Here is a 24,806-nt window from a genome sequence, read left to right on the forward strand (position 1 = left end):
ATTTGGAATCAGGAAGAACTGGATTTTGTTTAGTTGCTGTATGACCCTGGACCAGTCACCCGCTTATAGGTGCCACAGTTTCCTTGACTATCATGGGGAAACCATCTAACCTCTCCCAACTTCAGGATTTTTTTTTATCTATAAAATAAGGGGAGGGGAAAGGAAGTGTCAGAATAAATGGTTTCAGAATCCTTTCCAGCTCTAAATATATACTATATAATCTTTAAAGTTTCCTAGAGAAGAAAATTATAGTCTCTCTGCATAATCCTTGTATCTAAAGGAGGTGTATTTGAATGTGTCTGGTGTGTGTGTGTGTGTGTGTGTGTGTGTGTGTGTGTGCGTGTGTGTAAGATAGAGCAAGGAAAGAAGGGAGGGAGAGGAAAATAGAAAAAGAGGAAGAAAGGAGAGAAAAGAGAAAAGGTAAGGATGTGGGAAAAGACAGACAGAAGGAAGAGAAAGAAAAATGAGGAAAGGACAGAGAGAGAAGGAGGGAAAGAGGGGAAACAGATAGAGGAAAGGAAGGAGAAGAGAGAGAGAAGAGAACGTTTATATCTCTGTGTTTGTATGTGTCTAGGTTCAAGCGTGGCTGAGGTGCACGCAGCCACACGCTCTCGGCTGCTGCTCTCATTGTGTCTGGGCTGATTCCCTCCTCCGCATCTGACCTTATGAAACATTCAAAGAGTTTTTCTTTCCCAGCTCTTTCCCTTTTTGCCCTTTCCAGGCACCCTGATGACTGGAGAACAATTGTATGAAGTTCTACGCAGAAATGCAGGGAGTGGGCCCAGTGGCGCGCAGCCTGACACACACACATATGTGTGTACATTTATTCATTCATTCTTTCATCCTTCCATTCATTTAAAAACAAAAACTGCATAGAGCCCCAACTGTGTGCAAGGCACTCTATGAGGAAGTGCCCACTGACATGCTTATGCACAAATTCTCCCGGAGGATGCTGATGAATGGCCTAGCAAGCCCTAGCCGGGAATTGGGATTCCCGGATTCTCTCCCCAGTTTGGTGCAAAACTATCCCAAGAAAGTGGTAGAAACCTCCAGAGTTCTTAAATTCAGACTTCTGCCTTAGTATTAACATATTTAGGAAAGAGTTTGGGCCCGTGATTTATTTCATTAGTATGGGGAATTCCAGACTGGGAAACTTTCTCTGTCAATGAAGGTCAGCATCTTTTCTGCCATTAATTGTCTTAAAGACTTGTCTGAGGCAGAGTTGTCAAATTCATCACACCCCCCACTACTACTCCTAAATCTAGTTATAATATAACTGCAAAATATTTAACAAAATAAACAAAAATTGAATAGGTATTATTGTGTAATTTTTAAGTCAATGTGTGGCTACAGGGATCCTTACATATAGATCAACACTTGATTGATTGCTTAGTGGCTCCCTTTCTATTTGAGCTTGACACCTCTGGCTTCCAATATTGAAAGGTTAATTGATTTGCCCAGGGTCACATGGCCCCTTTAGATCAAAGGCTGAACTTGAACTTGGATCTTAGTTTCAAGACCAGCTACGCCACATCCAGTTACTTCTCCAAGATGTTACTTGCAAGCCCTGATTTTACCACTATCTTGTCCAATGGCTTCAGGCAAGTCAATTAATAGAGACTGACTGTGCCCTCCAGCCAGATTCCCCTACTGTTCCCCATACTGGTTCCTCCATCTCCCATCACCCAGCCTTTGCTCCATGCGCGGAATACTCTCCTTCTTCCCTGCCACGTCTTCCAAGACATGGATTCCTGGCAGCTGTTAGTGATTTCTCTTTCCAGAAATGGCCATCTATCTCATATATCAATCTCTCCTCCCCCTTCCCTCTCCCACGTGAAGAGGCAGTTCCTGAGAAGGGCAAGCGGAGCTCGGAACTGGGATGGTGTTTATGGGAGTGTGGAGGAAGAGACCCTTTGTAGGGAGAATCTAAGGGACTGGCAACTGCTCCAATGGAGAAGGGAGACAGATTAAGAGAGAGGGAGCAGAGAAAAGCCTTCAAACTTGGATGCGAGAAGATTGGGGTATCCCCAGTGAATTAGGCGGAGGCTGATGTCAGGGTCACAAAGCTAGAGCTGGCAGGGATCTCAGAAGTCAGGGTGAGTGCAGCCTCCTCGGGAACGGAGAGAGATGGAGCCAGGCTCACCCAGCCAGAGACAGGTCTTACCAGCTCCAAGGCCGTTCTCTATTCACTCTGCCACAGGGATTCTCCATGCTCCCTACAAATAAACAAAGTTGGCCCACCAGCTGTTCTCAGAATCAGCGGGCCTCCCCTGGCCCTGAGCATTCGCCATGAAACTCCAGATCTGGCCTTCACGCCCCGTTTTCTCTTGGCAAAATCTTCCTCTTCTTCTAAGGCGCTTCTCCCCTATTCCCTTTCCATGGACCTTTTACTGCACCCCCAAATAAATCTGTTCTCTTCCTCCTTGAAATTTCCCAGCCTGCTTCATTGGGACCTTTTCATTCTCCCTTGTCTTCTAATTCTCTGTATACATATCATATATTCCTCCAAGAGAGGGCAAACTCAGCAGGGATTGTTTTGTTTTCCTTCTCTTTCCCTCAGGATATAGCCCTGTGCCTAAGACAGAGCAGACGAATAGTAATTATTTATTCCCAGGCCAGTCCAGTCTTGTCCTCTTTTTCATGCTGAAAGTCTGTGCGGGGGCATAAATAGGGATGAATTTAGAAGTCTGCTGTTCTCTGGGACAGGGCTTTGGGAAGCTAGGGGGTGATTAGAGAACCTGGTCTAAAATCAAGAAAACGCAAGTTTAAATTTGATTCAGACATTTACAGTCCTGAACAAGTCACTTTACCCTGTCTGCCTCAGTTTTCTTAGCTGTAAAATGAGCCGGAGAAGTAAAAATGCAAACCACTCCAGTATTCTTGCCAAGAAAAGCCCAAATGGGGTGACAAAGAGTCAGAGGTGACAACAGCCATCTTGGATTCCAAAATCACCTTAGTTTCCACTGCATAACAAGGCACTTTCACTTATACTGTCATATTTGATCCTCTCAGCAAGTCTGTGAGATAGTCGGGGCAGATGTGATCATACCCATTGCACGGATAGAAAAACTGGAGGCCCATCATGTCAATGGCAACACAACTTGTAAGTAGAAGAGCTGAGACTCGAACCCAGGCTGCTTCATTCCTAGTCCTGTGCTCTTTACTGTGATATCACACACACACACACACACACACACACACACACACACACACAGTTTCAGGTCCATCCCTGTGTTGCCATCCCCCACCTCTTCCTCCACCCTTGGGCAAGGCAGGTATATTTATCCATCTCTTTCCCTCATGCTGATCTGACTCCATCTGGTCATCTCCTCCCTCCCTTCAACTGGCCCTGGCAGGCATCCAGATGGTCAGACTAGAGCTCTGGGAACTGGGGACGGGGCTAAGGAGAGCTAAGTGCCACTTAGCAAGCTCTGGGATCCCCTGTGGTTGGATGAAGTGAGGAAGGGTCACTGATTCTGACAACTTCCTATCTCCTACTTTCTATCGCCCCAGGTATGATGTCAGGGTCCCTAATGTGCAGGAAGTGTCTGCTATGTTACACAGCTGTGCCCTTTAACCCCCAAGGAGATTAGGTTTGTGGGTCCTCAGGTTATGACTCCCAGTCTTTGTAACAGACAGATACATAGACAGGGAGATAGATGGGTAGATAGATGAATGGATATATAGAAAGAAAGAAAGAAAGAAAGAAAGAAAGAAGGAAGGAAGGAAGGAAGGAAGGAAGGAAGGAAGGAAGGAAGGAAGGAAGGAAGGAAGGAAGGAAGAAGGAAGGAAGGAAGGAAGGAAAGAAAGAAAGAAAGAAAGAAAGAAAGAAAAGAAAGAAAGAAAGAAAGAAAGAAAGAAAGAAAGAAAGAAAGAAACAGAGGAGTAAGAAAGAGAGAGAAACAGAAAGAAAAAGAGAGAGAGAAAGAGGGGAGGGAAGGAAAGCAATGTAGGTAGATAGAATCGGTATTAAGGACTTAGTTCTAGGCAAGGAGACACGAATGTCCTTGCCTTCAAATAGCTTACTTTCTAATGGGGGGAGATCACACTTAAGGAAAAGTGTATGTGGCCATGGTGGCAAAAATCATAGTTATCGGGGTAGTGATAAACTGCATTCCTGATGGACAATCTTATGTCCTGTCCCAGTGATTCCTAACTTGGGCATCAGATCAGGATACTCGGGAGGAGAGCAGAATGTATCCTTGTTCCTCAAATTATTTTTCATTTATTAATACTATTAAGAGTTATGTTCTTGCTGTCCCTCATCTGGATTTAAGCCTCTTGGGGGTAGGGATATAGTGGATGACTAATAAAAGGTGGTTGAATTATTTAATGAGAGAACATGTCTTTTATATGTGTTTTTCATTCAAGTAATTCAGCCTTGGAAATGTTACCAAAAGCAGCAGTCAAGAGACAAGGGTCAAGCTGAACAAAGAAATCATCTATCAGCACAGCCTAGATTGGAAGTTTTTAAATCTCCTTCCCCATTTGTCCTAACCTGCTGTGTACACACACACACACACACACACACACACAGAGGACCGATTCACACCAACTCCAGTTTCAGATGCATTTATACTCACAATGAAGACATCTTTCCCAAACAGGTTAGAATTTAGAGTTTAGAATCAAGAGGTCACAGTCCAACTCCTTTGCTTTATATTTAGCTGTTTTTAAGACGGGGTGCTCTGATGCAAAATGCTCCAATGCTCAGGGTGTTTAGCCTGCTGGACTGAGTTCCCTAGTGGATACTTAAGGGCTCAGTTCCTAATTGGGCTCCATGCCATTCATGATTCCCCCAACTCAAGTCCATTTCCCCAGACTCTCCCGAGTCATCCCAAATATGAGGACGCCCACTGTTCTCATCTCAGAAATCATTGCTTTTCCATTTACTCCTGCCCATCCATGCTCATTGACCTTGCCAAAGAGCCAAGCCTCAACTCAAAGGAAAAGGCCATTAAACTGATCATGTGGAAGGGCCAAATTCTAGGAAAAAACTGGGTGGCATATATCTACATGCGTATAGCGCTTTAAAATTTGCAAATTTCTGTGTTAACTCAATTGATCTCAGGACCCCATAAAGTAAGTATTCCATTTTATACACGAAGAAGCTGTAAAATGGGAATAAAAGATAAAACATAGAGCTTAAAAGACTTGATCAGGGTCTCACAACTTACATGCATCTGAATTTGGGTCTTTCTGATTTGAACTACTGAAATCAATCTACTTTAACAATTACAGGCTGGAAGTGAATGGGAGGAGAGGGGGTGGGGGAAATGGCCTTCCCACATCGTCCCTAAATGACAGTAAAAATAAGCATTTCTTTTAGCTCTTTAAAGTCCAAGTGCTGGGAGCCCCGAAAAAGAGGAAGATTCTGGAGTCTTAGGAGAAGGATTTATTTTTTTTTTAAATGAAATTGTTCATTTGTAAGTGTAACACCCCTTTATGTTACCTCTCACTATTTGTGGCCAGTTTGGGTTCAGATCTTCTTAGACTGCTGTTAAAAAACCCCTATTTTCCCCTCTCCGAACACCTCTCCCACCAACCAGATAACATTAATTATAGGCCATATGTTATATAAATCTTGCAAAAGGAGATGATTTACTTAAAATAGAAATGCCGGGTAAATAGTTAGAAAATACTTTAAGCAGCATTCTCAGCAATACTTCCCACCTTCTCTTGTAAGTCTCCCGGTGAACATGGTGTTGGCAATCTCTTTTGCTTCTCTGGGACTTATCCTGCTATCTTCCAGCATCTCTGGAAAACATTAATCAAGCCTTCACTGAATCTGTCTCGGTCACACAGGGAATAAGTGACTGAGCCAAAACTGGAACCCAAACCCTCTAAATCACTGCTATTTGCAGATCTGATTACTTAGGAAACTCTTGTATGCTTAGTTTGATGGTGTGAGAACGATTAGTTTAACTAGAGTGAAAATAATGCCTTCCATAGGACAGGGAGTGGCTCCGGGATTTCTTTAGTCCAGGCAAACAACCTAACTCCCCCTCCCCCCCCCCCCACACACACACCCGATGAAGGGATTTGCTCTACGAGTGAAAGTGAGCATCTTTTCTGAAATTTAGTCTTAAAAGATTGCCTAAGAACCAGGAGCAAGAAGACTATATGATGATCAATTCTGATGGACATGACTGTCTTCAATAATGAGATGATTCAAACCAGTTCCAATTGTCCAGTAATGAAGAGAGCCATCTACACCCTGAGAGAGGATTGTGGGAACTGAGTGTGGATCACAACATAGCATTTTCACTCTTTCTGTGGTTGTTTGCTTGCATTTTGTTTTTTTTCTCAGTTTTTTTTTTCTTGATTCGATTTCTTGTGCAGCAAGATAACTATAACTATGTATACATATATTAGATTTAAGATATATTGTAACGTATTCAATATGTATTGGACTGCTTGCCATCTAAGGGAGGGGATGGGGGGGGAAGGAGGGAAAATTTGGAACATATGGTTTTATCAAGGGTCAATGTTGAAAAATTACTTGTAAATAAAAAGCTTAAAAAAAAAACTTGCCTAGAACACAGTTCCTTAAACTTTTCCCATTCACGGTTCCTTTTCACTTGAAAATTTTTTCACGATTCTCAATATATAGGCATATAAAGTAGATATACAAATCAAAATTTACTGATAATAAATCATAAAGAAATGTATTTAAAACAATTCTCGGGCGTACATATAATTTTACTGTTTGCTAAAGACAACACAAATTTGCATACTAATGAGATGGATGTGCTTGTTTGTTTTTTTTACTTAAAGAATTAAATCTTGATGAGATATCTGATCCCTTTTACTGTGGCCAGATTTTGCTCAGTCTCCACAGTCTGTCGCGATAGCTTTGGCCTAGAGCTTTGGGAAAATTCAATGATTTGCCGGGTCAGTACGAGAAAGACCATTTGAATTCAGATCTTCCTGGCTCCCTGATTCTCATTCTCTCTGCGCTATACACCCGCGTCCTAATGCTTTTTGTAACTGAAAGAATCCCCCGGAGTCTGTTTTGGATCCTGGGCTCTCCAGAGACAAGGAGACGGGACCTTGTTTGACGTATTTGTCGGGGAATGGGGGGGAAGGGTGGGCAGGGGGCCGAGGACTGTGGGAGGTAAAGGCCTGCAGCTCGCTGATTGCCTTTCTCTGTTCTATCTTGCCAGCTTCCGGCCGCTCTGCCCACCTGGCCACGCCCATGCCCCCAGAAGCGCCCGCAGCCCCGGTGCTGCCAGTCAGCTACCGCCTGTCCCACACCCGCCTGGCCTTCTTCCTGCGAGAGGTGCAGCCGCCGCCGCCGCCTACAGCCAACAGCAGTGGCGGGGGGGCCCTCCAGCGCTCCGAACCCTTCGTAGTTTTCCAGACGAAGGAGCTGCCCATCCTCAACGTGTCCCTGGGGCCCTTCAGCACCAGCCAGGTCCTGGCCCGGGAACTCCTGCAACCCGCCAGCACTCTGGACATCCCCGAGAGGCTGACGGTCAACTGGAAGGTGCGGGCCTTCATAGTGCACCCCCGGGTGCCGGCCTCGCAGCCCGTGGCCCAGGTCTTGTTCTACGTGGCCGGCCGGGACTGGGACGACTTCGGGGCCACCGAGAGACTGCCCTGCGTCCGCTTGCACGCCTTCCGCAACGCCCACGAAGTCAAGAGCTCCTGCCGCTTGAGCGGGGGCCTGGCCACCTGCCTGGTCCGGGCCGAGCTGCCCCTGGCCTGGTTCGGACCGCCTGCTCCGGCCGCACCACCCCCTGCCCGGCGCAAGCCTCCGGAAGGCCTGGAGCCCGAGCCTGGCGGGGAAAGCCAGCAGGCCGAGCTCTACTATAGACTGCACTCCCCAGACGCCAACGGGGGCTGTGGCGGGGAGGGGGTCCGCCGGGGCGGGGGAGGAGCCCGGGCCGAGGGCCCCACCCAGTACCCGCTGCTCCGAATAGGTAGCATCAGTCTTTTCCGCCCTCCGCCCAGGCGGGCTCTCCAGGAACACCGGCTGGACAGTAACCTGATCATCCGCCTCCCAGACCGACCCCTGAAACCCGGGGAGGTGTTAAGCATCCTGCTCTATCTGGCACCCAACTCCTCCTCCTCCTCCAGCCCCAGCGTTGAACATTTCACCCTCAGGTACAAGGGATGCGGTATCCCTGACTCAGGGCATAGTCCTAGGGGCATAGATTTAGCCACCCTGGAAGCCAACTAGCCCAGATCCCTCATTTTACAGATGAGGAAACTGAGGTTCAGAGAGGTTAAGAGGCTTGCCCAGGGTCACCTACTTAATGTGTCAGAAGCAGGATTTGAATACAGGTAAGTCCTTCTGTCCTCTTGATTTAGAAAATATTGATCTCCAGAGAGCTGTAGAAACCAACAGAGGTCCAGCTCACCTAATGTCTCCTCCTTCCTGTTACCTTTAGGAAAGACTGGGCTTGATCTTTCAAGAGCTGAGTTCCAGTCCTTGCTTCACCCCTTAACTTGACTTTGGGCAAGTCAATTCACCCTTGGAACTTCAGTGTACTCATCTGTATAATGGGGATTATCCTACTTCTCCCACTTACCTCATAGACCCATCCCCTGCCCCTTTGTTCAGGGTTACTAAAGAAAAAGTGGGGGAAGGCTTGGGCTAAGGAAAGGAAACCCAGACTGAGGAATGTGAGAGACATTAGCACTAATTAATAATAATGATAATAATAAATTAATATAGAACTTTAAGGCTTGCAAAGTATTATATATATATATTCCCTTTTTTGATCTTTACAAAGCCCTAGTGATGTTTTATTTTTATTCTACTGCTGGAGAAACTAAGCCAGAGAGAGTGTAAGTGGCTTGCCCACCGTCACAGTTAATAAGTGTCAGAGGCTAACATTGAATTCTAGTTTTCAAGTTCAACATTTTATCTGCTGAGTCTCCTAGTTGCCTATTAATGGAGGAATTGGAGGAGGCCAGAGGGGTGAGCGTTGGGGTCTGTAAAGTTGATCGGGAAAAGTCTGGAAAACTCCCCCCTGTTTGCCTCTCCCAGGCTCGAATAGGTGAATTAGCTGCCAAGGTCACACCCTCTCTCCATATTCATTAAGTACCATTGGGAAGTTGTGAGGTTGATTACATTGACTTCAATTGTCAGAGTGGACTAGTGGAAGGTCACAACAATCTCCTTGTCCCTAAAGGAGAAGGGAGAATAAGTAGATTTTAGCTTTAGTTTCCAGAGTGAGATTCAGCACCTCTCCCAGGGAGTATCTCAGCAAATTGAAGATCCATTGGTGCATGATCCGCACTTCAACAGCTTCATTTGCATTGCAGGTCAATATAGTCCCATCAAATCATAACTTCCTAAATTTTGAGGCCTCCAGATAATGGAAACCCAATCAGAACTGCCTTTATGAATAGATCACAGTCCCAAAAGGATGTCTACATGAAATTAGAGGATCATAGATTACAACTGGAAGATACATTGGAAGCATTAGTTCAATCTCTGGGTTTTGCAGATGAGAAAACTGAGATTGTGATTTTCCTAACATCCCACAGGTAGTAAATGGCCAAGAGTAAGTATTTATTAAGTGATTCCTGTATGTCAGACACTGTGCTGAGTATTTCACAAATATTATCTCAAGTGATCCTCACAATGACCCCAAAAGGTAAGCGCTGTTCCTTACTTTATAGTTGAGGAAACTGAGGCAAACAGTGACTTGCCTAGGATCACATAGCTAGGAAATTTCTGAAGCTCTATTTTAACTTGGTGCTTCCTGACTCCAAGCCAGGAGCTTTCTGCACAATACCAATTAGCTAGAATTTAAAACCACATTCTCTGTCTCCAGCATCAATTCTCTTTCCACTGAAGAGTACACATTGAGGAATAGAGGGAAGCTCCTTTTCCATTCTCCCAACACTCAAAAAGTGTCTCCTCATCCAATTCTTTGTCTGAGATCCCACCTATATAGTAATTCACTCCTTTGGGTCAACTGCCACTGCATCCAGGACCATCTCTCATCATCCTGATCTATATCTGACATTGCACCCAGGTGGTTTCAGAGGAAAAAATGAGGCTGTTGACTTTGCACAGCCTTCCCTCCCTTAAATCCAATTCATCTTCAAGTCAAGGCATCATCTTCCTGATGCCCTGGTCCTCCTCAGGACAAAGGACCACAATCTTTGGATCAAGCATTACCCTCTCCTTTTTAGCCTAATAGGATTATAAACTCCTTGAGGGTAAGAAATGAGCCCTATTCATCCCTGAACCAACTGGTAGAGTAGCCTTGAACTCGATAGGTGATTAGCGGATATTGTTTGAATTGAATTACCACTAAGACTCCCTCGGGGAAGTGTCAGCTTTAACAAGTCGCTAACATCTGAGTGTGAGAAAGTGAGAAAGCTCATCAGAACCAACCTCAGACTGGTGAGTAAAGAAGGCGAGTCCTCTGAACCTTCGGAGCTGAGAGTACCCCAGATTCCCTGAGCTTCCCCTCCACAAAGGAGCTAATTGGATTGTCTTCCCCCAGGCAGAGGGAAAACACTTCTGAGTTCAAAGGAGAGAGTTAGCTTATCCTGCCCTCATCACCGTGCCTTAGACTAGGTTTACCTGGCAGATGGTGTTGCTTAGTGATCTCTGGAATTGGAAGGAGCATTGCACCCCAGCATGACCCCCAGCCCCTTTTTCGTCCACAGGGTGAAGGCCAAGAAAGGAGTAACCCTACTGGGCACCAAGGCCCGAAGTGGCCAGTGGCAGGTGACATCAGAGCTGCTCACTGGGGGAAAGCATTCCACCGCCACCGTGGATGTGTCCAGAACTCAAAGTGCCCCTTTACTTCCCAGGTCAGTCTTGAACTCCTGGAGAGAGGTCCCCCTGCCCACCCTTCTCTTCCTGCACCCACTGCTGGGGGGAGGTTAGGGAAGAGAGCAGGAAAGAATTGTCAGGTAGAAGTGGGAAAGGAGTTTTAGAAGGGAAAAAAGTAAGTCCAGATAAGGAAGAGCCAGAGATCCTTGCTGCCAACAGAGAAGCTCCTGTTTCTGACACAAGCTAGAAGGGAAGGAACAGTGGGGATGAATACTTTAGACCCTGGAAAATTAGAGAGCTGGGAAAGTTTTACGGCCAGGAACTGGAGATGGGGCATGGGGGAGCAGGATTGGGAAAGATTCCAATTATTTAGTCTTTGTCAAGGATCAGGGAGATTGCTAGCAGTGACATTGCTCTCTGGGTCCCCATTCCCCCAAGGAAAAATGGCACCCATCCCTTCTTGCTCAATCATCCTGGCGACCACCTTCCTCTCTAGCAGGGAGGGCGAGGGACCCCTGGAGATCCTGCAGCTGGACTTTGAGATGGAGAACTTCACCAGCCAGTCCGTGAAGCGTCGGATCATGTGGCACATCGACTACCGAGGCAGGAGTCCCTTGCCTGATCTAGAGAGGGCAGTGACTGAGCTGACCGTCATCCAGAGGGATGTGCAGGCGATTCTGCCTCTGGCCATGGTGAGACACATCCCAAGTGCCAGATTGGCTGTGAGGGAATTTGTGTATATAATGCCCTTTCCTAAATGATAGAGGTCTCCATGGAGACCCTGGGCTGCCAATGTCCCCTGCCGTGTTTCATACGCAATTGCATATGTCCGCTTTGTTTTCCCTGATGATTAGAGCAAAGACTGTTTCATCTCTGCCTTTGTATCCATAGCATTGATCATAGTGCTGGGTATTTGATAAATGCTTGCTGATTAATTGATTGATCAGTCAATGTACTTATATGATTGTGTAAAGCACTCCCCAATGTTTGTGTGCATTTATGTGCATATGATTATGTATCTATGGGTGCATACATGTCATAAGGGGCAATGTGGTACAGTGGAAAGGGAAGAATATTTGGAGGTAGGGATCTGAGTGCAAATCCTGACTCGGCCACTTACTAACCTCTTTAACTATGAGCAGACCGTTTAATCTTTGGTTCTAAATTTCCTCATTGATAAAATTAGAAGGTTATACTGGACAGCCTTAAAGGTAAGAGAGAGAAAGGAGGAAGCAGGAGACAGAGAAACAGAAGTAAAATGAAGAGGAAGGAAGTTAAAGGGACTAAGGATCAGAGTGCCTGAATGAACTTGTGAGACAATACCTGAGAGTGATGTTTAATATTAGTTCAACAATTATCCAAGAGGATAATTTAGGATAGTTAGGACACCTCAGTGATACAATTTACTGAGAACTGCGCACCTAAGGATGTGTGTATCTGAGTTTGCTTGTGAATCTGGACCTGCATGTTGGTGCAAGGATAGACACACTTGATTTGCTGCCCATCCGGAATGAAGAATGGGAGGGAGGAACATTGAAGATGGGGGAGAAGACTTAAAAGGGACACTGAGGAGGACTGATACTTTTCTTTTCCAAGATCACAGAGGAAGTAAGTTGAGGTCTTGATAGAGCCATGACAACCTGTTTTTTTTTATTTAAACATTGTCTCTTTCCCTTCTTCCCACCACAGGACACCGAGATCATCAACACAGCCATCCTGACTGGCCGGACAGTGGCCATACCAGTCAAGGTCATTGCTATTGAAGTGACGGGCGTGGTCCTGGATGTTTCAGCCCTGGTGGAGTGTGAGTCCAACAATGAGGACATCATCAAGGTGGGCACTGTGTCACTCAAGATCCCCCAAGGGAGCAGCTATCCCAGTGGCAGGGGACCTGAGCCACACTAATACTCAAGGACAAATCCATGTTGGCTGGGGTACCCGATGACCCAACAGCATCACAGTGGGGAAAGGGAAGGACGGAAGGAGGAGAGTTTCATGTGCTCTGTCTTAAGTTGGGGGGATTATTTGGTTTTGTTATTTGGGGGTTTGTTTTGTTTTGGGGAGGATTGGTGGCATGTTTTTGTTCTGATGAGTCTAGAAAAGCTACCTGGAGGAGGTGACCTTTTAGATATGTGAATAATGGAGGAGAGATGGCTTGGCACCGATTCAGGGAATAATTGAAGAGAACTTTTTACTGTAGATATAGAAGGACAGAATTCTCCTTTCTTAACTTATAAAACCAACATTACAATAGATGGGACAAAGGATGTGGGCTCAAGAAGACTTGGTTCCAGTCACCTTACTAGCTGTGTAATCCAGAGTCAATCTCTTTGTGACTCAGTTTCTTTATCTGCAAAATGAGAGTTAGATTTAATGACCCCTAAGGTCCCTTCTAGTTATAAAGCTGTGATCATCTGTATCCCTCCATCCCTCCATCCCTGATCCAGCCATAAATACCTCAAGCTGCTTACTTTAAACAAAACTATCGTCGATATAGCCTGTCCTCAGCATTCCAGGATTGTAGGAGGCCCAGCTTGTGATAAATCATTTGTCAGATTGCCTCCAGGGGAGCCCCCTGATTTATCCCTTCTTGCCCAGTATGGAAAGTGGCTTGGAGGCAAGCAGGGGAAGGGGTGGGGAATGGAAGGAGTAAATGGGGAAGTGGAGAAACGGAGGAAGAGCGAGGGGAGGGAAGTTGGCATAGGCCTCTTACCTGGGGAGCCAGAGAGCCATGATTACAGTGTCAGGGTTCCTGGCGGGCTCCATAAATCAAAAGATTACATGGCTGGATCTGTTTTCTGTTCCTGTAAATAATTCAGCATTAAGGAGAACAGAAGAAGGGGGAGCTGTGGGGTTTTATTCCTTCTTCATCCTTCTCACTCTGCCTTTGCGCTCGCTCTCTCTCTCTCTCTCTCTCTCTCTCTCTCTCTCTCTCTCTCTCTCTCTCTCTCTCTCTCTCTCTCTCGTGCTTTCTCTCTCTCTTTCTTCCTTTCTCTATCTCTCTCTGTCTGTCTCTGTCTGTTTATCTCTCTGTCTCTCTCTCTTTCTCTCTTTTTTCTATGTATTTTATTTCTTTCTTTGTAATTTCTTTCTATGTAATTCATGCCATCTACACAGACTCCTGCCTCTAGGAAGGATCATATCACAAACTAACATTTTATATAACACTTTCAAGTTTTATAACTTTACAAATACTTTTTCATTTTATCCTCAGCAATCCTCTGAGTATGTGCTATTAGCATTGCCATATTACAGATGAGGAAACTGAGGCAGAGAGTAGTTTAGTAATTTATCATACAATAGTCAGTGTCTGAAGTCAGATTTGGACAGAGGACTTACTGACTCCAGATTCAGTGCTCTATCCACTGTACTGCCAACTTTCCTTAAACCAGCTCAAATGTAGAGAACCTCATGCTCTCAGAAACCGGATTTTTGTCTCCAAGAGATATTTCTTGAGATGACTGCTATCCATGGCCACGGAGCCCAGAAGAGAAGTAATTAGACCAATTAATTCCTCTGGATCTTGGATGCTAGAACTCCCTGGCCCCCAGCCCCTCCAGCAACCAATCCAAGGATCCAGTTCTCTGAGATGGGAATAGAATTAGTTTTTTTTTTTTTTAACAATGTGATTCACCCAGATCTGGAAGGTTCTTCACAGACATTCCCCCCTTCCTTCAATAATATTTTATTAGTTTTCAGAACTCATTTATATAAGATTTTGAGTTCCAATTTTTGTCTCCCTTCCTCCCTTACTACTCCCTTCCCCAAGATAGCAAGAAATCTGATACAGGTTAAATAAATACAATCTTTTTTTAACATATTCCCATATTTCTTGTCCATATTTCTTGTCCTTATAAAACTTATAAAATAATAACATATTTCTTGTACAACATGAAAAATCAGACCAAATGGGAAAAAATGAGAAAGAAAAAGTAAGCAAACAAATAAAAAAGATGAAAATACCATGCTTCAAATTACATTTAGTCCACTGACTTTTAATGGGGAAATGTGCTACTTCAGCATCCCCTCTTCCAAGCACTGTGACAATGATGATCTATATCTTAAGGGGTCCGGAGCAGAGCAGACTCTCGTGTGCCCATATGTGAACCAAGGCAGTTCAGATGCATGTTTGTATATGTTTTAATTCAATGAATTTTATGTGTGTTTTTTTATTCAATTTTTTTGTGTGTTTTAATTCAATTCAATGAACTTCTATAAAGGCCCTTCTATGTGCCAGGCCCTTCTAGGGAAGGCTACTACACTTATGATTTCATTAAGAGGGGGAACTCCTAGGAGAGGAGACTCTTTCTACATCAGTACCTTCTCTTCAGTTTAACTGTATTGGACTTGCTCAAAGTCACCCAGCCAGTAGGAATCAGAAGCAGGCTTGAACCCAGGCTGGAAGAGTGCTCAACTTCTTTCTCCCTGCTTTGTGCTGCCATCCCATGGACACTCCGCCTGTGTCTATGGACTGTAGAACATGGGTGTGCTGGTGCACATCTGGGGGTCCCCTTGAGACCACTCCCGTGGTCTGTGGGAGATGTTGAGGGGATGTTTCTTGTGGTTTCAAGCTCCTAGGCAGTGATCCCACTTTTAAACCTTTAGAGCTGGAAGTGACCATCCAGTTCATCAGAGACCGGCCAGTCCAATCGTTCCAATTTATGAATTGGAAGACTGAGACCTGGAGAACTGGCGTGCCCAGAGTGCACAGTATTTGAACTCTGGTCCTCTCACTCCTAAGACAAAGCTCGTTCCATTGTCCTGTGGATAATCAGTCTAGCAATGGAGTCGGTGAGCCCGTCCCTGACTTCATCAGGCTGGGTAGTGAGCGGCCCTTTGGGGACATTTAAGCCCTTGGCATCTGCCTGCTGGAGAATGAGGAGATGGACAGGAAGACCCAGAGCAGCCAGTGTAGTCATGAGCTCATGCTCTGTGGAGATATTACTACACCAACTTATTCGGGCAGGGGCTTCTCCTTCCGGGCCCTTGGCTCTGCCCCCTCTCCACCAGGATCCTCTTTGCCTCAACCATTCTCCAGCCCTCCTCTTCTATCTCTAGCAGCCCCCTTCTCCAGCCTCCTCACGGCCAAGTCATCCGTTCTTTCCACTGGGTCCAAAGACCCAGTCAAGGATCTTTACAGCCCAACAAGGTTTCCTAACTCACATCCTCACTTCCCTTCCCTACAGGTGTCCAGCAGCTGTGACTATGTGTTTGTGAGTGGGAAGGAGTCGCGGGGTTCCATGAATGCTCGAGTGACCTTCCGATATGACATCTTGAGCGCCCCCCTGGAGATGACTGTCTGGGTCCCCAAACTACCCTTACACATTGAGCTCTCCGATGCCCGACTCAGCCAAGTGAAGGGCTGGAGGGTACCCATTCTCCCCGACAGAAGGTACAGGCGTTGGGCCTGGGGACACAGGCTCCCACTCCCAAGTGGGCTTTGTTGGGTGCCATATTCAGCCTCCAGCATATTCACCAGCACACACACACACACACACACACACACACACACGCACACACACACACTTCCTGTGCATACACAGGAGCAAGCTTCCACTTACACATATATTGATGTTCACGGTCACATCTATCTATACCCACTCTGAACTTCTGGGGTGGAAAACTTCAAAAGAAAGATTGGAAAAAAGAAAGAGAATGATGGAAGAGGAGTAACAGAAAAAAAAAGAAAGGAAGATGAGAGGAAGACAGAGACAGAGAGAAAGAGAGAGACAGAAAAACAGAGACACAGAGAGAGACACAGAGAGGGAGACAAACAGAAAGAGAGACAGGGAGAGACATAGAGAAAGAGAAACAGAGACAGAGGCAAAGTAAGAGAGACAGAGACAGAGAAACAGAGACAGAATAAGAGAGACAGAGACAGAGAAACAGAGACAGAAAGAGAGAAACAGAAATAAAGAGACAGGGAAAGACAGAGAGAGACATAGACACTGAGAGAGAGAGAGACAAATAGAAATAGAGAGACAGGGAGAGACATAGAGAAAGAGAGACAGAGACAGAATAAGAGAGACAGAGACAGAGAAACAGAGAAACAGAGACAGAAAGAGAGAAACAAATAGAGAGACAGGGGGAGACATAGAGAGAGACAGAGAGACAGAGACAGAGCAAGAGAGACAGAGACAGGGAGAGACAAATAGAGATAGGGAGAGACAGAGAAAGAGAGAGAGAAACAGAGACAGAAAGAGAGAAACAGAAATAGAGAGACAGGGAGAGACATAGAGAGAGAGAGAGAGAGGAGAGAGAGAGAGAGAGAGAGAGAGAGAGAGAGAGAGAGAGAGAGGAATATGAAAACAGGTCAGAAAAAGAAAAGGAAAAAGTAATATTCACAGGACATGAAGGGGCAGTGGAGAATAAATAACCCAAACCCATCATTTTTACTGATGGGAGGTTGAGTGATTGCCCAAGACCACGTGACTAGTCAGTGGCTTTGAACCCTTGTTCTCCTGACTACAAATGGAAGACTACTCTGTCTCACATACTGAGAGAGATGCTGGGCTCCTCAGATAATGGGGCTGAAGTAGAGGATGTTGGCTTGAGTGTTTTTCTGGAATATTTAGGTGAAAAAAGGGAGTAACAAATAAAAACAAGAGAAGAGGGTTATGGTTGGGAGGGGCAGGTGAAACATGGGATTATAGATTTATAGCCTGAAGGAGCTTCAGAAACCCTTTTGTCCAACCCTGGAAACGCCTGGGGGAGGGGAAGGAGACAGCATCTCACAAGTAGGATACTTCATAGAGTAGGGGAGAAGCAGAGAGCCGGAGGGAGAGGGGCCAGCCCCCCACCCCCCCACACAATAAGTTCTCCTTCTCTGGAGTTCAGGCAAGTGAGATCGCAGAATATGTGGAGGGTCTGATGGGGCGAGCCCTGCCCCCTTTGCTTCCTTTCCTCTTTACCACACTTACACACTCACACACGTGTGCACAAGCGCAAACACACGCACACATGTGCACACTACATGTACACGTGCATTTGCCCCCTCGTAACACAGAGATAAAACACGGGGCTGGAGGCCCCAGGCTCCCCCCTAACCCTACTCTCTACCTGCTCATGCCCAGGTCAGCGAGGGAGAGTGAGGACGAGGAGGAGGAAGAGGAGGAGAGGCGGCAGAACCGGGGCTGTACGCTGCAGTACCAGCACTCCACCCTCCAGGTCTTCACCCAGTTCCACACCACGTCCTCCGAGGGCACTGACCAGGTGGTCACCATGCTGGGCCCGGACTGGCTGGTGGAGGTGACCGATCTGGTCAGTGACTTCATGAGGGTGGGCGACCCCCGCGTGGCCCAGCTGGTGGACAGTAGCACTCTGGCTGGCCTGGAGCCTGGGACCACTCCGTTTAAGGTAGGGCTTGGCTCCCGCTTTCCACCAACCTCCTGTTAAACTCTCCAGAAGCTGCCTCCAGCGCCCAGGCCCTCATTGTTCCCATTGGCCCCATCCCTCTGTTATACCCGTTCTTGGCTCTCGGCTCTGAAGCCATGACCTGTAGCCACAGAGGGATCCTTCTGGGGGGGAGATGGAGATCAGGGAAAGGGCTGGAGCTGGGAGGGCTGGGAGTCACCCGCCCCGTCCCCCCACTCCCCTGGGCCTGGGGGCACAGCATCCCAGCTCCTCCTCCTCCCCCCCAGGTTGTGTCCCCGCTGACGGAGGCCGTGCTGGGAGAGACCATGGTGACGGTGACAGAGGAGAAGGTCAGCATCACGGAGCTCCGAGGCCAGGTGGTGGCCAGCCTGTCCCTCTCCCTCCGCCCCAGCCCTGGGAACAGTCACACCATCCTGGCTACTACAGCGGCCCAGCAGACCCTCAGCTTCCTCAAGCAGGTGAATGAGAGAAGAATTGGAAGGGAAGGGAAGCACTGTTGAGAGACGCGTTCCCAGCCTCTGCCAACTGGGGCAACTGCAGGGGGCTTTTTATTCACCCTTCCCCTGCCGCTCCCTCCTGGCTCGCGGGGCCCAAACGTGGGGAGCTGAACTACTCTCCCCTTCACCCCATTGCTCTATCCTGGCTGGCTTAAGACTGAATTATGGTGAATAGAGCACCGGCCTGAGTTCAAATCCAGCCTCAGACACTTACCACACTTAACACTTCCTGGCCGTGTGCCCCTGGGCAAGTCACTTAATCCCAATTGCTTCAGGAAAAAAGAAAAAAAAAAAAAAAAAAAAAAGACTTCATTATGGAAAGTCCAGCCATCCATCCTTCTGCAAACCTGAAAAATAAGTCCCCAAGTCTCTGGAGGACCAGACACTCAGGTGCCCTCATTCCATCCAACTCCTAAACCCCAACTATAACTGCTTCCTTCTTCTCCCTATCCAGTAGCAGCAGGAAAAAAGAAAAAGAGGGAGGGGGAATCAAAATTTGATGCAGAAAAGCTAAGCAAGTTCTAGCATCGAGCAGGGGATCTCAGGACCACCTTAGAGGAAGAGTCCAGGCAGACGTTGTGAAGACCACCATCCCTATTTTACAGATGTGGAAACTGAGGCCCAGAGAATTTAAGTGAGTCCCACAGCTAGTAAGTGAGACAGGAAGAACCTTTGGGCAGTGGATTCAGGTTATTCAAGTTCTGCTGCTGCCTCTGGCATTGACTTCATGTGCAATTTTAGGCAAATGGCTTATTTTTTGAGGGACTCAGTTTCCTACTCTTTAAAATGAGGGGGTTGGACTGAGTTATTTCTAAAATCCCTTTAAGTCTGATATCTCTATGGAGTTTACAGTTATTTGGGGTGTGCAACTTTAAGCAAATGAATTATTCTTTGAGGGCCTCAGATTCCTACTCTTTAAAAAAGTAAAAATCCCTTTTAGGTCTGATATCTCTACGGAGTTCACAATGATTTAGGTGTAAGCTAGAAGGCCAAGGAGGGCTTGGGCCAGAAAACAGAGGAGATAATAAGAGCCCCCTAGATATGTCAAGGGGGAGTAAAAACAGATTTTTCTTGAAATTCTCCAAAGCCAGACAAGGAAATATTCTGGAGCACAAGAGACTTGAGCTGAACTCCACTAAGATAATGGGGTGGGAGAAATGGAGGTGGGGATGCAATGAGAAAAGGCTTTCAATGAACGGATGGGCAAGTGAAAAATCATTTATTAATTGCTTAAGGTGAGTCAAACACTGTGCTAATTGCTGGGCATGCAAACGGAAAGTGTGAGGCAGTCCCTGCTTTCGAGGATCTTGCCTTCCCATTGAAAGAGACAACATATTGAAAAGTTCAGTCGCAGGGCCGGTAGAAAGGCTGTAAATCCTAAGGTTGTGGTTGTAAGATACAGAAGTCCTTAGGATGCATCGGGGGTCTGAGCATATTAAGGCACACAGCGGGGCTGGAGATAAGGCAGATCGCTAAAGATGGCGGCGGGGGTGATTGCTCAGTCACTTTAGCAGCGTCTCCGTGAGCCCATTTGGGGTTTCTTGGCAAAGAGACTGAAGTGATTTGCCGTCTCCTTCTCCCGCTCATTTCACAGATGGGAAAATTGATGTAAATATGGTTAAGCGACTTTGCAGGATCATACAGGTGGTAAATGGGTGGGGCTGTATTTGAACTCAGGAAGAAGCCCGGAGCTCTATCTGCCAAGTCACCTAGCTGCCAGATATATTAGATATAGATAGAGATAGAGAGACATATATAGATAGAGATAGAGAGACATATATAGATAGAGATAGAGAGACATATATAGATAGAGATAGAGAGACATATATAGATAGAGATAGATAAATAGAGATTAAGATAGAGATTTAGATAGGTGGATATATCGATATCTACATAGATATAGATATAGGTATAGATATAGATAGACATATACAGATATAGATTATAGATATAGGTAGACATGTCTATAGCTATAGATATATAAATAGACATAGATTAAGAAAGAAAGAAATTTAGATAGGTAAATATATCTATATCTAAATAGATAGATATAGATATAGAGAGATAGACATATCTATAGATATAACTATAGATTAAGATAGGTAAATATATCTATATCTAAATAAATAGATATAGATAGATAGAGATAGGTGAAAGAAATTTAGATAGGTGAATATATCTATATCTAAATAGATAGCTATAGATATAGATAAACATATATAGATATAGATAGATAGACATATCTATAGATATAGATATAGATTAAGATAGGTAATATATTTATATCTAAATAGATATAGATATAGATTAAGATAGGTAATATATTTATATCTAAATAGATATAGATAGACATATCTATAGATATAGAATAAGATAGATATAAATTTAGATAGGTAAATATTTATCTAAATAGATGGATATAGATATAGATAGACATATATAAATATAGATAGACATATCTATAGACATATAGATTAAGATAGGTAAATATATCTAGATAGATATAGATATAGGTATAGATATATAAATATAGATTAAGATAGATCTATAACTGTTCGGTTCTGCAAACATATATTGTATCTAGGATATACTGCAACATATCCAACATATAAAGGACTGCTTGCCATCTAGGGGAGGGGTGGAGGGAGGGAGGGGAAAAAAAATCGGAACAGAAATGAGTGTCAATATAATGTAATTATTAAATAAAAAATTTAAAAAAAAAAGATAGATCTATAGATAGACATATCCATAGATATATAAATAGATATAGATTAAGATTGATAGATCTATAGATAGATAGAGATAGAGATAGAGATAGAGATAGAGATAGAGATAGAGATAGAGATAGAGATAGAGATAGAGATAGAGATAGAGATAGAGATAGAGATGCCCTAACAATGACGCCTTCCTTTTCCCCTGCTTGCCCTCTTTCAGGAAGCCCTCCTGAGCCTCTGGCTGTCCTACAGCGACGGAACCACAGCTCCACTGTCCCTGTACAGCCCGAGAGACTACGCCTTGCTGGTCAGCAGCCGGGACGAGCGGGTGGCCACCGTGACCCAGGACCGGGCCTTCCCCCTGGTGGTGGCCGAGGCTGAGGGCGAAGGCCTGCTGCTCCAGGCCGATCTCACCATTGCCGAGAGCTGTCAGAAATCCAAGAGGAAGAGCATCCTGGCCACAGCAGCCGTGGGGCTCCGAGTCCACTTTGGGAATGAGGAAGAGGACCCCACCTATGACTACCCAGGCCCGAGCCAGCCTGGCCCAGGAGGGGACGGTGGAGACGGCGAGGACCAAGTTATGGGGGCCGGCTACCCGGGCACTGCTTCCCCTCAGGGGCCACCCACGCCGGGGACCGCCGGCCCACAGACTCCGACAGAGGACTTCCCCCCATCCCCACCGGCTTCACCCAGATGCCCCGGGGGCTGACGGACCTGGAGATCGGGATGTACGCCTTGTTAGGGGTCTTCTGCCTGGCCATCCTCGTCTTCCTCATCAATTGCATTGTATTTGTACTCCGATACCGACACAAGAGGATCCCCCCCGAGGGCCAGACCAGCATGGACCACTCCCATCACTGGGTCTTTCTGGGCAACGGGCAGCCCCTGAGGGCCCAGGGTGAGCTCTCTCCCCCGGCTGGCAACCCTCTGGAGGCCGTGCCCGCCTGCTGCCACGGGGACCACCACAGCAGCGGCAGCTCCCAGACCAGTGTCCAGAGTCAAGTCCACGGGAGAGGGGACGGCAGCTCGGGGGGCTCGGCCCGAGACCAGGCCGAGGACCCGGCCAGTTCTCCCACGTCCAAGCGCAAGAGGGTCAAGTTCACCACTTTCACCACAATGCCCTCTGAAGAGCTAGCGTATGACTCAGTGCCCGCGGGGGAGGAGGAGGAGGAGGAGGACCTGAGATGGGGCTGCCCAGATGTGGCAGGGGGCACGCTGGCTGCCCCCCAGGACCTGCACAACTACATCCGCAGAATCAAAGAGATTGCTTAGATGTGTGTGCCCCTCCCACAACTACCCTGAGCCTCCACCCTGGCCCCACTCAGCTGCTTTTCCGGGAAGAGTCTGCCTCAGCCTCCCGGGCTTATTCTGGGCCTTGTTGGATTGGGTTTTATAAATCCTAACCTCTCCCCATCTCCCAGCATTGGGTCAGGGCTGGCTCTGAAGCCTGGACCCCTTCCCTTTGCAGTTGGTTCTCCCTCTGGGGGACTAGTCCAGAGGAAGGCATTGGAGGAGAGGTCCTATCTTCCCTCTCTCAGTGTCTCCACTGCCTTTTAAAATCTAATGCTTCTTTTTTCCCCAGAGAGTGGAGGCAGTGTGTAGACAAGAGAGACAAAAAGGAGTTAGGAGAAGGAGAGAGAACCATGGGCTTTGCCCTGTGTGCCCCTCCCAAGCTTCTCTGTTCCCAGGGTCATCCCTTCCTTGGGGTCTGCTTCCCTCTCCTCCCACGTCCCCCATTTCTCCTCCTTCCCGTTCCCCAAGCTGCACAATGACTTTTCTCAAACCTACATTCAGGGATTTCTGTCCTGAGGATGGGGACGAGGGGCCTCCCCCCAGCCCTCCTGAGGGATGGAGCTACAGAGCTGAAGAATTGGGGCTGGGTTGGGAAGTCATAGCCCCTGATAGTCTGGGAGACTCCATCCCTAGGGAGTCCCTCCTCAGAGCTGGGAACCTCCCTATGTTACTTATGGGAGTCCCTGTGGGAGCTCTTGGTCACAAGAGTCAGCAGAAGGGGGTCAAGGTTGGAGCCCGACTCCGGCACCCTCGCCTTGCCCATACCCTCCTTCCTGTGGAGGCCCGGGGCAGGGAACTGCTGTGGTGGCAGTGTCTGCTCTGTCCACACCCATTCCCCTCCACCCTGGAAATCTGTGGCCCAGAGAGGAGGCGCTGGCAATGAGACTGACCCAGAAAGGGTGAAGGAAAAAGGCAGAGAAGAGAGAAAAGGGGAGCTCCTTCTGTCCACGCTCTTGTGGCTTCCCACAACGTCTCACCCCTGCTCCCAACCCCAGGGCACTCACCGCCCTCTAATTCCCAGTTAGGAGTGAATTCTTCTAACCCTGTGATTTCCTCAGCTAGGTCTTCACCACGCCTTAGCCACTTGTCATGGGTTTGCCAGCTGTTTATCCCCTTTCCGGGTGGGCCAGGGTGGGGTGGGAGGGTGAGCGAGGCGCTAGGAGAGGCTGCCTTTCTCCCCTTCCGCCAACAGAGACCCCCATGGGGTGGGTCTGAGGGCACCAGGAGACACATTGTCTTTAAGGGGGGAGCTGAGGGCACCAGCACCCCGCCCCCCCTCCCCGGGACAGCTGGTTTGGATGATGTGACTTCTCAGATGTGATTTCTCCATTTGGGTTTCTAACCCACCACTGTGTCTGATTTTTCTTAAATAAATAAATGGAAGAGACCAGGATGGGGCTGGAGCAGAGGGACCCGGAGAACAGATGTGCTCGCACCTGGTTCTGTTTTGTTCTGTAGACACCCACACACGTGTGATCATGTACCCCCCCTTCCTCCCAGATACAGGAAATTCAACTAGAAATGGGGTGAGGGGAAGGGAAGACACACATGATTGGGAAGGTCTGCAGACACTACTTACTAATGCTTCTTCCAGTGTGCAACTGGACACAGATAATGGGGGAAAAGAAAATGGGACTACAGAGCAAGGATGGTAGGGGCTTCAGAGACCACGTAGCCCAACCCCCTCATTTTGTAGATGAGAAGACCGAGACCTCAGCAGGTTAAGTGACTTGCTCACCATCATATAATTAAGTATCAGAGGGAAGATTTTAGTCCAACCATTCTGCCTCAAAGTTCTCAGTGCTCTCTTCACTGTCTATCATGCTTTTTATGATGGTCAGAAAAAGAGAGACAAGGCATTCTCAAGGTCTCTCTTAAGAAGTTTGGGATCGATCGAGTGACACGGGAAACTGTGGCCCAGTATGGCGGGCCCTCGTCAGAGAAGGTTCCATGCTCTGTGAGCAAAACAGAATCGAATTAGCTCAAAAGAAACATGAGATATGCAAAGTCAGAGAATCCACCCCAAAATGCTCACACAGCCTCCAGAGCTCTGAGCAGCCACAGTCAGACACACTGTTCTCTGACCCCAACATAGGGATGCCATCTGGGTCCTCTTTGAGAAAAAGGACAATATCCACTGCCTATCAATTTGATTAAAACTTAAGAAAGTAAGCTGCTTTC

The 24,806-nt window shown here is 46.8% G+C and overlaps 1 protein-coding gene across 1 annotated transcript in view; it reads left to right on the top strand.

Annotated features, from left to right (window-relative positions):
• The window catches only part of TMEM132E (transmembrane protein 132E), a 117,982-nt gene extending 93,936 nt beyond the window's left edge, over positions 1 to 24,046 (top strand). The window contains 9 exon segments of the mRNA XM_051992415.1: positions 7,167 to 8,109; positions 10,639 to 10,785; positions 11,247 to 11,439; positions 12,437 to 12,580; positions 15,934 to 16,139; positions 17,821 to 18,103; positions 18,388 to 18,579; positions 21,553 to 21,997; positions 22,000 to 24,046. Of these exon segments, the coding sequence (XP_051848375.1) occupies positions 7,167 to 8,109; positions 10,639 to 10,785; positions 11,247 to 11,439; positions 12,437 to 12,580; positions 15,934 to 16,139; positions 17,821 to 18,103; positions 18,388 to 18,579; positions 21,553 to 21,997; positions 22,000 to 22,604 (3,158 nt within the window). The 3' untranslated portion in view covers positions 22,605 to 24,046.
• Positions 24,047 to 24,806: the final 760 nt, after the last annotated feature.

Source organism: Antechinus flavipes, chromosome 4 (genome assembly GCF_016432865.1).
Source record: "Antechinus flavipes isolate AdamAnt ecotype Samford, QLD, Australia chromosome 4, AdamAnt_v2, whole genome shotgun sequence".
NCBI classification, from domain to species: domain Eukaryota; kingdom Metazoa; phylum Chordata; class Mammalia; order Dasyuromorphia; family Dasyuridae; genus Antechinus; species Antechinus flavipes.